This window comes from Ciona robusta, chromosome 12 (assembly GCF_009617815.1).
Source record: "Ciona robusta chromosome 12, ASM961781v2".
In the NCBI taxonomy this organism is placed as follows: Eukaryota; Metazoa; Chordata; class Ascidiacea; order Phlebobranchia; family Cionidae; genus Ciona; species Ciona robusta.
The window spans coordinates 5,191,331-5,207,340 of NC_143246.1; the positions used below are offsets into that span (position 1 = coordinate 5,191,331).

At 40.0% G+C, this 16,010-nt stretch overlaps 1 protein-coding gene across 1 annotated transcript; it reads left to right on the forward strand.

The window, feature by feature from the left end:
* Nucleotides 1-625: 625 nt before the first annotated feature.
* Nucleotides 626-15,976, forward strand: LOC149727105 (protein Wnt-2b-A-like). The gene is made up of 7 exons (XM_089889800.1): nt 626-1,119; nt 3,709-3,804; nt 3,951-4,087; nt 5,916-6,056; nt 6,452-6,591; nt 14,212-14,482; nt 14,763-15,976. The coding sequence occupies exons 1-7, from the start codon at nt 1,016-1,018 to the stop codon at nt 15,404-15,406; spliced, it is 1,533 nt and encodes a 510-aa protein (XP_089745926.1). The 5' UTR covers nt 626-1,015; the 3' UTR covers nt 15,407-15,976.
* The last annotated feature ends 34 nt before the right edge of the window (nt 15,977-16,010 follow it).

Below are 16,010 nucleotides of genomic sequence, written 5' to 3' on the forward strand. Positions count from 1 at the left end.
ATGCTAAACATATAGGCCTACAGCAGGGTTTTTTTAAAGAACCTTAAAAAAATGTATTGTTCAGTTGGTTGGTAGGGAGTATACACACGATTTAGAAAAAACTCTTAAGTCCTATCTGCAAGATCAAAGCTTTCGGCAATGCAGAAATCGGCAATTGATGGAGTGCCAGTAAACGTGCTTGACGAGTCAATTGGTGTTGTTCACTCGACATATAACTTAATTAAGTGTCAATTCAGTCATATTACGATCAAGTGGCTTTAATTCGTTGGAACACGGGCGCTTCAAACTCAAGTTTGGGTAGAAGTACCCAATCGTACATTAATCCCATTTAAAAATAATGTTTCACTCCGTGAAAAGTACTTGTATGTATCTGCTAAATTTGAAAAAAAAATCGTTTAACAAAATTTTATTAAACAATATTTTCTTTTAAAATTAAATTTTAAAGGCCGTGTTTATCTAAATTTTTGCAAAAATAATTTTATCTAAACTTAAATTTTATTTGTAAAGTGGTTTTGGAACTTTACTGGTCCGCGCAAAAATACGGTTTTGTTCAAAGCGTAAAAGCTAAAAAATCTCGCCACTTCTTGCGTAGAAAAAAGAAAGTTTCGGCTCTCACATATATAAGAGCGACGGCGTACTCGCTAAATGCATAGAACGTGTAGGCGGCATCGCGTGTAGGAGAAATTAAACCTTTTCTTTGTTGCAGGCACTGTCAGAACACGTAAATTAAACAACGACGTCCCTGGCACGGGACGGATAATATAGATGCTATTTTCTAGATAGAAAGTAGAAAATGGAATTTGCGGTTAAATATTTGCATTGTGTTCAATTACGACGACCAGTGGATCTACAGTAAGACAAAGAATAATAAGTATTAAGCTTCAACCCCTGTAACAGTAAATACCGTATACCACGAAAAGTGAAAACCGGACGAAAAAGTGCCCAGTCTTGAAAATTCTAACGGAATCAAAGAAGACTCGAGAAGAAATCTTCCTACAGAAAGCCCTAACTGTCAATGGAGCTACCCTTATATCGTTATGTTACCGCAATGCCACATCACCTCAGTCTGTTAGTTATCGTCTTTCTAGATATCTGCACCACGTCCGGCAATTCCTGGTTGTAAGTACAACATTCTACATCCCAGAATCGCGCGTTATCTCGTGTAGTTTTATCGGAATAGCGTTTGTATCACTCGCTACGTTAACGAACATGGTTTATAACTTGCAACACATGCGAAGGCTTAAAAGCTGCTTAAAGCGGCTGAGTGCAACTTAATTGGCCAACCGCTTAACGCCCCGATTATCCCGTGGGCTTGTTTCTTTTTAAGCTTAACTAAGCCGCAGATAGGTTAAGATAACTAGTGGCCTATCCTTCTTAATCCGAAACCAAAACGACTGGCGAAATGTTGATTTTAGTCTTATTCTATACCTTCAAATTTTGTCCGTACAGAAATACGCGTTTTTTTACAAAAAAACTTAAATAAAATCCCTATAATGGGGCTACTTTGTACTTTGCTAACGGTGAAGCGCCAAAGTTCAGTTCCTTGGCCGTCAAACGTCAGTTATATTCGATGATTACGTCGATGGCCCCCGATCAAAACATTACTTGGGCGGGGCTGTCTCGGCGCGATTGTTTGGGGGCAACGTTCATGCTAACTGGCCAGGAAGTAGTATCATTGTTGGTCGATTCGCCAATGAAAATAAAAGGCTCTAAACTGGCCGCGATTCCTAAGTTCCAATGACGATTTGGGGTAAGCTCGATAGTTTGTACGGCGGCGCCACCTTAACGTGATACTGGGGTACTAATTTTAGAGTTCGACAAACAGATACAGTAGCAAAGGATATTACATTTAATAACCGTTAAGCCGACAGAGTGGTCGTGTCCGTAACGACTGCGCAATTGTCAGGCAGACTGAAACAGAAAAAGTGCCCGCGCGGTCGTATTCAGATGCATTCTCTTGTCAACGCGTTTACGCGCGCGTATTATGACTTTGACCCATATACAACAAAAGTTCCCCAGCTAAGTACATAACTACCATTAGACGGGCCGTGTCGGGGTATCGAGTTTCGAGGGTCAAGTAAACCCGTTCATACCGTTACTATCTATCCACTGCATACCGTTCAAAATGATAGCAATAGCTTGCACTTTATGGTAATCGTTCTGCAGCCTCGAGGGTCTAGTTATCAAAATAGGCCTTACGTCACTGCCGGTGTAGTAAGGAAAAAAATTGTCAAACTATTCAAAAACTGTCAAACTATTCAAAACGTTCGTGAGAAATGATATTAATGATTACAACTGTCGTTTTGAATCCTTCGATTCGCGGTGACGCATTTCGTAAGTGCAGTAATTAGACTTACTGACTGTCAAAAGTGGCTGCTTCTTAGCACCCTCACCTAGTTATAGGAATCAATATTTTGTCGGCGGCCGTATTCATGCTATCTCACAAACGTCGGTATGAGTTGAACAAACAGGATATGAAATACCGACGGTCATCGTTTAGCCATCACTTAACCACTCGTTGCGTCACATAGGCTTTTGTTTGTTTATTGTGATGTGGAAATGATACATAGCGACTGGTGAGCAAATTTCACACCTAAAAGTGCCGCACGCCTACAAAGCGCCGTCTCCGCCGCAATTATGCGCTTATTCGCCGCAGAATTGAAAACAGTGTTCCCGATGTTGGCACATTTCTAGCGATTTTGTTCAACGTTTTGAGATCTGGTAACACTATGAGTTGTTTAGCAGTGTGAGTCAGATTAACGGTTACCTATAACGTCTATGTGATAACTTATAAAAAATACGTCACCGCTTCTATCGCCACCTTGTCACAGGTGTGTATAAGTCACACAGCGCTTTAAACATCACATGAAATTTCCTTACGTACATATTGATAACTGAAGAAAAGTTGGATTTTCTTAACTATTTGCCACCGTTGTTGTGCAGTACAGCACCCTTTTTCGAAAAAAATGCCTTAAAATTTGTTTACAGAATATTGTTCAACAAAAACATTTATTTTACAAAACATTTTTCGATAAACTTTCAGACCATTTTTTTTTACAAAGTATGTGCAAGAAAACGTAAACTATAATGCACACCAGGCCTGTACATGCGGTAGCTATAGCGCATAGGTAAATAAAGAACCTTATGTGTTTGGTAACGACCTGATCTTCGTAGGGTGAGAGTCTTACCCCCCGTGAATAAAATCGTTTTCAAAATGATGGCGATTATGTAATTTTAGTATCTCATTTCGATTCTCGACTGTACATCTATTGTGTGTTACATCGATGGTTTTCAGCGTAAGATAGGATCTGTAACTTATTGGCGAAATAGGAAAAAAACCCAGTCCTGTTTAAAACTTCGTATTTGCCGTAGAGTGACTAGATCGCAGTACAAATATGTAAGAACGAAAATCGGCGGAATCTTTCTTTCAGTTCGTGCAGAAAAGCTGTTTAATCTTGGTAAACCAGTCAGGGCATTGAAGTTTGTGTTTGCATACGTCTTGTTTGCAAAAGAGCAAACAACGCAGCGCCGTGGGTACCGTTGGCTACGATAAAGCGTAATGCGTGGGCGAAATTTAAAGGAATATTTCTTTGAAACTTAATCAAAATCATTCCCAAAATCAAAATTACTTATACCATATTAAAAAAAAACTTTAACTTTCGTATATTGTTGTTTAGTTTTGTTTTAATTAAACTAATTTTTGTACAGATTCTTTGGTAAACTTCACGCCTCATCCACCAGCAGTATTGAACAAATTTGTCTACAAATGCCACTTGAACCAGAGCAAAAGCAATATTGCAAAAAGTAAGTCAAAATTAAACCTATTTAGTTTATTCCAAATATTCTCAAAAAAAATAATAAAACTCAACCTTGAAAAAATACTATACTCAGGTGCCTCGGAATTCATGGCAAAAATGCACAATTTTATTAAATAATCATATTTTTTTTAGCCACACGAAAATAATGGAGCGCATACGGGACGGAACCGAAATGGCGATGAAAGAATGTCAATACCAGTTCAGAAACGAACGCTGGAACTGTAGCAGTGCTGACGAGAGTCAGGGCTTCGGAAAAGTTCTAAAACGCGGTGAGTATTTGACCCTAATGCCCTTAATTGTAGTGGCCTTCGAGGGTATAGGGACATCGTAATATCGCGTCAAAAGAGCGTAACGTCCCAAACCGTTCTGAAAAGCGTTCCACGTACCAGAAGTGGCTTGGAAGTGGATATTTCTCGAGCTACGGTCATACGCGCAAGCCCAGTTTACTGGCGCGTCTAAAACAACTAAAATCGGCTCGGGTTTCGTTCAAAACAAACCTACCGTATATTAACATGTAGCGATACTGGCAATATAGCGACGCTAGAGGAAGTGCACCGGTCACGTTATCACTTTTTTGATCGGTTTTAACCGACCACCACCTGCTCCAATGTACTACATTTTATGCCTCGATAACTGCCAGCAAAACAATAACTGAAGAAAGGAAGTAAAACATATGAATTATCGCAATTAGTTTTACTTGAACGTTTGCAGCGTTCCTTTTCCCTCATAAAATTAAATTAAAACCCTTTTTAAGAAAAAAGCATATTTACGAAAAAAAACTGCGCGTAGCGTGTTTTTTCCAATATTGTAAATTCGCTGCAGTTATTACAGCAAAACACTATAACGAATGTTGCCTTTTTAAGTCAACGCTTATTTACCTTTAAACTTGTCTGAGCAATCTCGAAACGGATGTGTTAACCTTGTTCTAATCAGTGTTACACGGTTTGCCTAAAACAGCCCCGTCCTACCCATTGCTACACGTGTTGTGCAGCACTGATGTGCCAGCAGGCCTAGTGTAGGCAATCAAAAAGATTAAAGCGTTCGTTTATGTAAGACGGAAATACAGGCGCTACTTAAAATAGATTTCTCATAAACGGACATGCTATTGCTTGTTTAAAGTCAATGGACATTTGTAAAACATCCCTTGTCGTACATAAGTACACATATTATTCGGTGCAATAATAAACATGCGTATATATATACGTCTAAAGTATAACAGAGTTGTTTTTATTTTTATGTATAGTAGGGTTGGAAAGACGGGACCCCTTTAATATCAAAATATCCCGATTTTGTATTAAACAATTAACAACGGTTTATGGTAGTCGTAATGATACGGTTTTATACTTCTAATTCTCGAACGTTCTTTGTTTACTACCAAATGAGACGAGAAAACAGAACGAAAAGATGTCCCATCTACCCCACTCTACTATATTACTCACAATTTGGCAAATCGTTAGTGTAGCGATTGTCGTTAGTTATTAAAATTGCATTATACTATTAGTGTAGCGCCCACCGGGCTTTGGACGTACGTTTGAAATCATATGTATTTTCAGCTCACTTTTCTAATCCGTCAACGACCCAATTCTACTCTGTACAACCGCACTCGACTAATGTATGTGATATACTTTGCTCGGCACAAGTACCTTTGACAGCTATTAATAGTAGGCATAATCACGGCCTTTGTTTTCGCTTCACTTGGATAAAGTGCCAAAAACCGCTCTCACAAATTTGCCAATTTTTGACGACATTTTGATTGATTAGAGTTGTAACACGTCGTAGTTTGGACTTTGTTTTTGATGGGTGTCGTGGATTCGAACGCAAATTATCAATACTCGCTATCATATAATTTCCGTACAAATAAAAGATCCTATTTATGTGTTTTTTGTTTTAATTTGTTGTCGTATTTTTTATTTGAAACTTAACCACGGATTTCGTTTTGGTTTTAATATATATGTCGTGCATTTAAACGCAAATTACTAATACTCGCTATCCTAAAATTTTCGTACAACAATAGGCCATTTTTTGTATTTTTTGTTCTAATTTTTTGTCGCTTTTTTTATTTAAAACTTAACTTTTGAATTTTGTTTCTCCAAAAAGGTACGAGGGAGGCTGCTTTCGTTGGAGCAATTACTTCAGCTGCCGTGGCGCATGAGGTAACGAGGGCTTGCAGTCGTGGGGAGCTGACAGAATGTTCGTGTGACGGTCAAAAACGAATGGGGTCGTACAGAGACCATAGGGGTAGGTTATTTAGTAGTTTTGTAAAATGGGGTAATATGGGGCATGTTTTAGTCTATTTTTGTCCAACTTGGTAGATTATTTACAGAATCATATACACTTTGGCCTAAGTTCTAGGTCCCTCCGTATGTGTTACTGTGGGACCCCAACCATATAGAATAGTAGGGTATAGGGGCTGATGGGACACCTTCATCACATAATATTCAAATATTCTGATCGTTTTTTAAACATTAACAACGGTCTATGAGGGTCGTGAAGATTTGGTTTTATAATTCGGTGAATGTTCTTTAGGAAAATGGACTTAAAAGGTGTCCCATCTTTCCTCACCTTACTCTATTTAAAAAACCGATCGCACTTTTTTTGCCTTAAACATTTTCAAATGATTTTTTCATATATAGGCAGATTTGAATGGGCTGGCTGCAGCGATGATGTGCAATTCGGAATGAGCGTGGCGAAAATCTTTGTCAACACGAAAGATAACGCTTTACATGATGCAAGAGCTATCATGAACGTTCATAATAACCGAGCAGGCAGAAAGGTAATTTTACTTTAGTTTTTTTACTGTTCAAACTTTTTTACTTTTTAGTTCTATTAATTTACGTTTTTAAAGTATTTTTTTTACTTTAAACTTGTAATAGTCAGAGAGTATTTTGATTCATGCGAGTAGATAGGCATTGTTTATTTTAATTTTTTACGAAAATTTTAGTGGCGAGCGACGGTCTAGTAATTTCGAAAAATTGACTATTGCTCAAAAGTTTATCCATTTTTTGTTCATTACGCCTGTTAATATATATCAGTCGGTTTCTTTGTGTTATGTGATGATTGCCCTTTAGTTATGACTGATAGTTGTAGACGCTGTAAAATTTACCGGCGTTGCTGCTAACGACAAGCAACGTTATTATATTTACTGTGTGGAGGTAAAAAATGATTGATTTTCCGTTTGAGGTAATTTTAATTCGACGCGTGTGGTTACGTAATAGTCCAAGGTGGGATTATAACGCTTAGTTTAAATTCTCAAGGATACAGTAGTCGCTTAGGCGTGTACGCGGCTTGTTAAAACACAATGATATTTTATTGGCCCATATATCCGCCAAAAGAGTTGAAAACGTCGGCATGATTTTGTAATTAGACCACGTATGACTGTTATTATACATGTACAAATATTTGATTCGTCTGCCAAGTGAATTAGGTCAAATATTCATGCTATAGTGAATTTGTCTGTCGCTTTTGATCCAAGTGTACGAGATGTCAGTGACATATGAACGTAAACCGCATTAGGCTTTCGCACCTCATAAAGTCAAACACTACATGGCCAGTATACGTACATAATCTTACAGCATTAAAAGCATAACATTTTTAAGTTTTACAAAAACAGAAAGAAATCATAAAAAAATGCCATGGTACAACTGTTTTTAAAATAAAATTTTGTTACCCATTACAGCATATGTATAACTAAATAACATGCAACACCCGCGCGTTATTTTAGAGTACACAGTAAAAGTTCACAAACGGTGGAATGTCCCTATGTTTAACCGGAACGAAAGAGCGCATCTTATATTTGCTGTCCAAACACGCCATTGCTTGACCAGAAACGTCGTCTGGGATTGTTTCGTAAAGGTAGCAAGTACTAAGCAGCCTTAAACGCCGAAGATTTATCGCCGCCTTCGCTTGAAATAACATCGTAAATCACGCGCACGTTGGCGGCGGTAGGACCGCCTTGTTCCCGCCGACGATTCATGTGGCGTCGATGCTGACGGCAAACATCTTAAACTGAAAATCGATCACAAACAATTTGCTGCCAATTTGGGGAATTTACAAAAACGATATAGATTTTTGAGGTGTTTTAAATTGTCTTCGGTACGCTAATGTATGTCTAAGAGTCCTAATTATTGGCCGCCGTAAAACGAAAGTTATATAGTACTGCGGGAGAAAATGGGACACTTCTAGCACATAATATCCGAATACCTTGCTCGTGTTTTAAACAATTAAAAAGAGTCTATGGGAGTCGTCAGGATAAAGTTTTATAATTCTTTGAAAATTCTTTGTTTATTGCTAAATGGGACGAGAAAATCGATTGAAAAGGTGTCCCCTCTTCCCCCACCCTATGCTATATCCTTTACGGTCGCTGTTAGTTTACATCCCTTTCACACAGCCGCCACCGTTACTTAAATCAACACAGACGGTTAACAGAACGGGTGTTTTGGTAGCATACGCCCGCTTGATGTTAGGTTATTGCGGCAGCAAATAGACTTCCGTGTAATGACTTTATGTATGACATATTATACGGTTCAAAAGGTCGTTATTTATTTATGTTAGGGTAGTAAATTACGGCCTTTGGCAGCTTCAATGCCATACTCGCTGCGTTGAACTTTAATCTGGACAATTTCCGACTTGCTGAGTTCGCAATTTTCAACGACAAGAAATAAAACTTAGCATCATTGACCGAAATGCGTTTTTTGACTAAAAGCATAAATATAAAAATAATTTTACTAATTGAAAAAATATTCGATTTTTAACGAGTCATACTTCTGCATATTTTAAAAAATAAAAACGCATGCTATGGTTTTGCTCTCACAAGAAATACGAAAGTGGCGTCCGGAACGACAGTTATTGGCTGACCTCCAAAGCACAGGAACTCGTACCAGTGCTTAAAATCGACGGACAACGGTTTTCAGGCGCCCGCCTCATTGCGTTGGGGCACTTAGGGCCATCGCTTACATAAGATACATTTCAATCGCCGTTTCATCAGGCGCCCTTGAAGTTGGTTGTTTCGTCAACAAATTAACGTGTTACCGAGCCCGGGAGACCCGAACGTTTTCCGCGGGGGTCTAAGAACTTCTAAACAGCGTTTACACGCGAGTGAGGAGCGTTAACTGCTACCTGAATTTTCAGTGTCACACAGGCCGTTTTGCGTGTCTTTTTATGGGCGTGTGCTGCTGTTGGTTTAAAAAGGTCGCGCAAAAGTGTCACTAAAGGGTGCAGCAAAATAGTACTCGGTCCAAAAACTGCTCGGTAATTGCCCGTTGTCGAAAACGTACGCAGCTAAATACCATCGTGTTATCACTTATAGCTCACCCTGACCTGGCTGTTGAGGGTTGGTTTTAGCCAACCAAACTCCCGAAAGCTTCCGCGATCGGTATGACCCGATGCTGCGCCGGTAAGTGCTTCTGGCAACAAGGTGCCGCGTCTGTTTTCGCCACATGACAGTCAGTTATGGGCGCAACGGTGGCTTGGTGCAATTACGACGGAACTAAATACCGTAAACGGTTTCGATTTTTCCGCAACTTGGATTTCAGACATTTCGCCGAGTTGATTTTCGCGGCATGTCTGCCAAGCATGCAAAACAAGCACCACCTAAGTGACGATATGTGGCTATTTTTATCCAAAAAAATGCGACAAAGAATTTCTCAAAAAACGGCATATTTTTGACCGGGCAGACGAAACTTTCTTATGAACCTGTTAAAACATATATTACGAATTGGCGAAAAGACACTTTGTTTTTATGTATCATTTTGCGTTTAAATATGTATGATGATTATTTTAAATACCAGCGTTTTAGTTTAGGTATATTCCTATAATGGTATCTGTATGCTTTTCACGCTTCAGTGTCTGTGTTCGGACGTAACTATGCACAGATTTTGTCCAAGTCAAGCGCTGTGTGCCGTAGAAGAAATGAAATACATAAACAAATAAAATAGTTAGCCCTTGAAAGACAAGACCTCCATATATAGCAGGTTGCGGGCAAGGGGGGCAGACTGCTGCCGAAAAACGACACCCGAACCGGAACAGCCGCCTGCACAGTTGCAAATCACGCGCTTTTAGTCTCCGCTATGTTTATTTCGGCAATACTGATGTTTGTATATATTTTTCCGCTCCACAATTCGTTTGTGTGGATTTTCGGAAGCCTTTATGGTTGCAGACGTCAGCTTAGCTGTATTCTGATACTCCCTGCGCCTGTCACATTCGGACAGCCCCCTCATGGACTATTAAAACCGACACTGTGCATAGTATCGGTCAAATCGCTCACGTTTCAGGCCTACAATCTATTAGCGGTTTGTCAATGTCAAACTTCGACAATTAGTAGCAGAGTTAGTGTGTACGGAGCTTATGGTGAATTTTCAGGGCGCTGAACCGCATCGACTTTCGCTGCGCACGTGGAAAAAATGTCGGTTCACATGCCGGCCTAAAGAGCTAAAATATAGCGACGTATTTTTGAACATTACGTTATCTGAAACCAGGCCGAAACCTGCACAGCACTCTAGGCACCCGCGAGCAGGATTTTGGCAGCGCTGAAGCGGTTGCGTGCATTAATAGCTAAATTCGCAGAGCATACACGACGACTGCTTTACATAACTGCATGTTTGCTACACCGCGAGCGTCTTCCGAGTTATTTTGTTATTTTTAAGTCATGTTTGTGGCTTGACGGTTGAACAACATCTTATGACCCGTTTAGTGCTTTCGCCATGTTTTTTTTGGGTGCGGCTGTCGAATAAACCGCGGGCATTGGGGTGCTGATTTAAGCTTGTAAGTGTGTGGATACTAAACTACAAACATTACATCACATTTGGAATCTATTCAAGTGGGTAAAGGGGAAAGTGGTCTGCTAACTCCAACTGAAAACGAATGAAGCGAAAAGCGACGGCCCTTGTTTTCCTTTTGATTGAAATCGGACAGTTTCGATTAAGGCGACGCACACAGTTCTCATTGTGGTTGTGGGCTGGCGCACCTGGCTGGAATTTACTTTCTCCGGCAAAATAATGACGTGGCGTCTCTTGATGTTGAATTGGCAAGATTGAATCTTACATTTGAAGTGGCTGCGTAATGACAGCATAACTAATAGCGTCTTCACATATACGTAACCACGCCTGCAAATGCAATTTCCGTGTCCTTGAATTCGCGGGGTGAATTTGGAACGAAAATAAATGTTGCGGCTTCCCGCTCCCGTCAAATGTTTGCCGACTTAAAACCGAACTGATGCGCAATTGTGGCGACTGACCGCGTTCCGCAGCCGTTAGGCCGCGCCGAACTGCGGCGGGTGGTAGTGGTAGGATCTCGATTCGGATCTCCACTTTACCCGATGCCGGCAATTACGCTAATGGATCCGTATATTGGTTTAGTGCAAAAGTTCTCACGAAAATTTTACGACTTTTTAATTTCGCTTTGAATGCGCCTAATTTGCGCCGTCGGCGTTGCGCTACGACGAGATAATCTCTGCACCAAAGCGGCCGACTGAATTCGATCTTTATCACTGTTTGCTGTAAAGAGCATAGTGGTAGCAAATTGAGTGCATTATCTCGCTTTAGAGTAAAGCTCAACGCGACGCGGGAGGTGTGGGTTAGCGGTCCGCGCATATGGTACATAGCGATCTATGCGTTATTGAATCGTCACCCTGGTTCCTTTGAACTGGCTACAGAATCTGCTGCCACCTGCCCGAGATGCCATGACGGTGTCGCCTTATGGGAAAACAAACACGAAATCGCCTGCGAACAAAAGCACTGAGACACGACAGAAATTTAGCCTGCGCACCGTAGCAGCTTGAACTTAAATTTCGTCACAGATACACCACGTTTCAGCAGTCGCGTCACCCGACTAGGATTAGACTTGAGCTGGTCGTGCTAAAAATTCCAAACCTCTGTAATCCTCAACAAGCGCGTAATCTAGTTCTAATCCGCCGCTTTGTAACAGTGTCAAAAAGTTCAGGCGTCGATTAGAACGACTGATGTTTTCCGAGCCACACAAGCAGTCGCGGTACACACCCAGCGATCAAAGTTTAAGGTACTGTAAACACCAAACACCCGGAGACCTATAATCGCTCTGACTTAAAGTGACGGGTCTAATTCCACCTTTCACGTGTAAAACACGAATCGTCAATTTGGTATGAAAATAAACTACGATCCTTCGTTTTGATATATATGCACTTCAAAGGGGACAAACGTGTATTGCATTTTTTGCATAGGACACCACAAGGGTTTAGTTACGCGTGTCGTGCCCGCTAAATACCGCTTGTCAAATTCGATCCCCAAACACGTAGCTATTTTTACGCCTCTGGCACCTGTATGAGACTTTGGGGATTACCGAATAGTCTACTTCCTATAGCCCGGTTTTGATCCGACGGTTTAAAACCTTAAAGCGCTTTCTAGTCGGATTTCGACCTTCGAACAGATCTGTCGTTGTGGTAAATTCAATACGGCTTTGATTTGCCGATTGTCGTTGTACATTTGGGCGTGTTGAGCATTCATGTCAGAGCTTGCTTGTCAGACAAATCCGTCACGTCATTCCTATGGTTAGCATCTCTCGTTAAAAAATCCGGATGGTGAAATCTATTTTTGCCACAAGTTTCCGAAGGGTTGGAATGAATGGAATTCAACTATAAGTTCCATCGAAGACACACAAAGTACATTGCGACATTATTTACCAACGTATGTATACGCCTATCACAATATTTCAACCGGAAAAAATAATACGCGTTTTTCGCGTGTAAAGGAATATAAAGTGTTCAAAAACGACCTAAATCGAGCTAGGACTTTTGAAATTTGATAATAATGGCGCTTATTTTAGAGTGATTTTAAAAGATTCAGCGAAATTCGTTTATTTACGTTTGTCACGTTTGCTTTTTTCTCAGAGGAGAAAATCCCCTTCGCAATATGACGTCACTAGGCAGTTAAACATTCCCCGAAATCACTTTCATTGTTCGTTAGCAATTTTTTGAAAAACGAGTTTAATTACTTGACAGCCGTAACATCAAAGTCGATAAAAGGACCGTCTGGACGACAACGCCTCGATGTTAAACAGTAAATCGCTCTACATATAGGCAGCACGGTTAGCCACATCTGTCTGACCTTATCTATACCGAAATATGCATTGTACACCTACTATTAATGGGTTTAAATGCCAAAACGGGTATTGTTATATTATTTAGTTTACTATATCGCGGTCCTTTTTATTTTAAGTCATAGTTCTATAAATAGCTACTTTGAAGCGGTTGTACCAATTTCTACGGATAATGGTTATGTACTCTAAACATATTATTTATCGGTTATATATGATGCTCAAAAGTATTTGAGCTATATAATCATCATATATATAGTTCAATATTACCGGAAAAGGCTAAGAACACACGCAACATAGTCTGTACCTAAACTACGACACAGTATAGGCAAACACACCACAGAATCAAAATCCATTTCCATAATAACATTCGTTTCTTCTACACGGGTGGCCCGGGCTTCGGTCCGGGTGGCGAAACGACTTTTCGAACATGCCGAAAAAACTCGTGAATCCTAGCAAGCGGGCTAGCTTTGCGGCGGCTTAATTTGCTGTCACAACATGGTGCATTAAGTTGGATAATGCTAGCACAAAGCCACACCAAACAAAACTACACCACGCCGCCCAGATTTTATTTATATACATAGCAGCTTTATTTAAGAAACGTCGTTTACTTAAGTTTAGGAAACAGTTTAATACAATATCGTTACTTAACCAACGTGTAACTTATTTCAAGGAAATTCATTATGTTCGCAATTTTTGTATCAGCTTAAATTACATATGTACTGTAACGAATCTTCCTTCAATTAACAAACTTATTTAACAAAGTCCTCATTCAAATATAATCCATCATTAAACACACAATAATATAAACTAAGAGACACATTTAGACAGCATAAAATAATAGGGGTAAAACTGAAACAGTAACGTTAAACGACATAACTAACTGCTGCACAAGGAGTAGAACTAAAACACTAAACGGTAAACTCATAACTAATTCTTACATAAGGAGTAGCACTAAAACACTTAAAAACGGCAAACTACAGCACACGAGAAAACAACCAATTACAAGGAATGCGTTAACACGCGCGGCGCCGAAAACACGTTACTAATAATTAGGCAAGTACTAGAATAAAGGAATGCGAGAACAGAACTTGGGGTCAAAACAAAGAATCCAGCATAACAGAACACGGAATAAACAATACGATTATGCAAGCACGTTAATCGCCACAGTACTTTAACCAAAATACATTAAAAATCAAATGTTACCATTGTAAAACTCAACCCTTTCGTTTTTAGTAACAGTTGGAAAAACTATGGTTTTTTTGAGGAATATGTTGCGCGCTGCGCCTTCTACCGGCGGAATATTTACACAATATTTTATCTATTACAGACAGTCAAAAGCTTCATGAAACGGTTTTGTAAATGCCATGGAGCGACTGACACTTGCCCGCTACGAACGTGCTGGGATGCACTCGACTCGTTTCGACTTTCAGGCAACCAATTAAAGCGGAAATATGACGGTGCTTCGAGGGTAACTGTCAAACAGGGCTCTCGAAAAATGACTCTACATACGACAGTCAGCAGCCATAAGTCACCCACCAAGCGAGACTTGGTGTATTTGGAAGACTCACCAAACTACTGTGTGCGCAACGAGGCAACTGGTAAGGTATTTAGTATATGCGTGTTTCGTTTCAGAATACTTTTTTATTAGGTGTAATATTTTAAACAGGTTGGGAGAGGATGGGACACTTTTTTATAATATTTTCTTCTCCCATTTGGTAGTAAACAAAGAACATTCAAAGAATTATAAAACTGTAACCTCGCGGCTCCCAGCAGGCCGTTGTTAATGATTTGAAACACGATTAGGAAATTTGAATATTACGTGCTAATGGTGTCCCATCTTACCCCACAGTAGTATACTGATTTTATATTTTTTCATAGGTTCTCTCGGCACCAGCGGTAGAGAGTGTAATTTAAGTTCAAAGGGGATTGACGGTTGCTCTCTTTTATGCTGTGGTAGAGGCCATGACACTTCAAGCGTAACAAGAACGAGAATAAACTGCGCATGCGTTTTCCATTGGTGCTGTGAGGTGCGCTGTACAAACTGTACCAACACTTATGACATTTACACCTGCAAACCGGAGCCAATGCAAGAAGATCCGACGCAGCAAACTATAAGCTCGACGACTACAGACGTCTCGTCGGCGGCTCCGACCCGCAACTCTGGGACGACTTTGAGTACTTCTACCAAAGGACGAAAGTCCGGAAGACGGAGGAACAAAAAGACTCGGAGAAGAAAGGGGCGGAGGAAGGGAAGAAGAGGACGGAAACAGAAGAACACGACGGGCCCTGTCAGGGCTAAAAGGAATATTCCTGAACACGAAGAAGACGACGTTGATATTGACGTGATGGACTTAAATGAAGAAGTAGAAGATTTTAGATTAGATTTTGACGAAGATTCATTGGAAAAGTACCGGGGCGGTACGTGGGATAAAAATGAGTCGAGAGAATTGTACTGGTTTTCCAAATGGTGGGTGACTATGCAACGGTTTCTATATCACGACAGAAGCGCTGTGACCGGTTAAAAACGCCCTAGCAGCTTCTGGTAAAATAGAAAGGGTTGCTTACTCTTACAGTTAGAAAGGTGCAAGAGAAAAACGAACGAGGCGCTTGGAAATCGAACGCATGGGCTACGATGGAGAGCACGACTCATTTCTGGTGCTTGGATACAGTTCCCGTGAAATTAAAGCCCCTTTGGCTTACATGTTCCAGTGGGGACAACTTTTTTGCTTTTTACTCGCTTGCTTTTTTAATAATTTATTTACGAGCTAAATATTATTTCTTATACAGCTTGCACTGAGCCTGGCTGCTGCTGCGCGAGCTAAACTACTTTTTACGATTTCTTTTCCTAATGCGAACGTCTCAAAAAATCTTTTAAAATTTTCTGTAAAAGTCATTTTTAAACAATCGTGTTTTTTTTACAGTGGCAAGTACACAATCATGTAATACGTTTCGAATTTAAAACTCTCTGTTATCACGTATATATACATATATGTATGTATGGAGCCGCTAAGTATTTTTATTTAAAAAGATTATGAAATGTTACGTGCGCATTTTCGAATCAATATACAAAAACCTAAAAACAATCGTTATAACATGGGTGTTCTGTTTCATTATACATCGAGCCCA

Coding starts and splice junctions, on each gene's coding strand:
- LOC149727105 (XM_089889800.1), top strand. CDS start 1,016: ATGGAGCTACCCTTATATCGTTATGTTACCGCAATGCCACATCACCTC. Junction 3,805..3,950: donor CAAAAGCAATATTGCAAAAA/GTAAGTCAAAAT, acceptor TATTTTTTTTAG/CCACACGAAAATAATGGAGC. Junction 6,592..14,211: donor ATAACCGAGCAGGCAGAAAG/GTAATTTTACTT, acceptor TATCTATTACAG/ACAGTCAAAAGCTTCATGAA.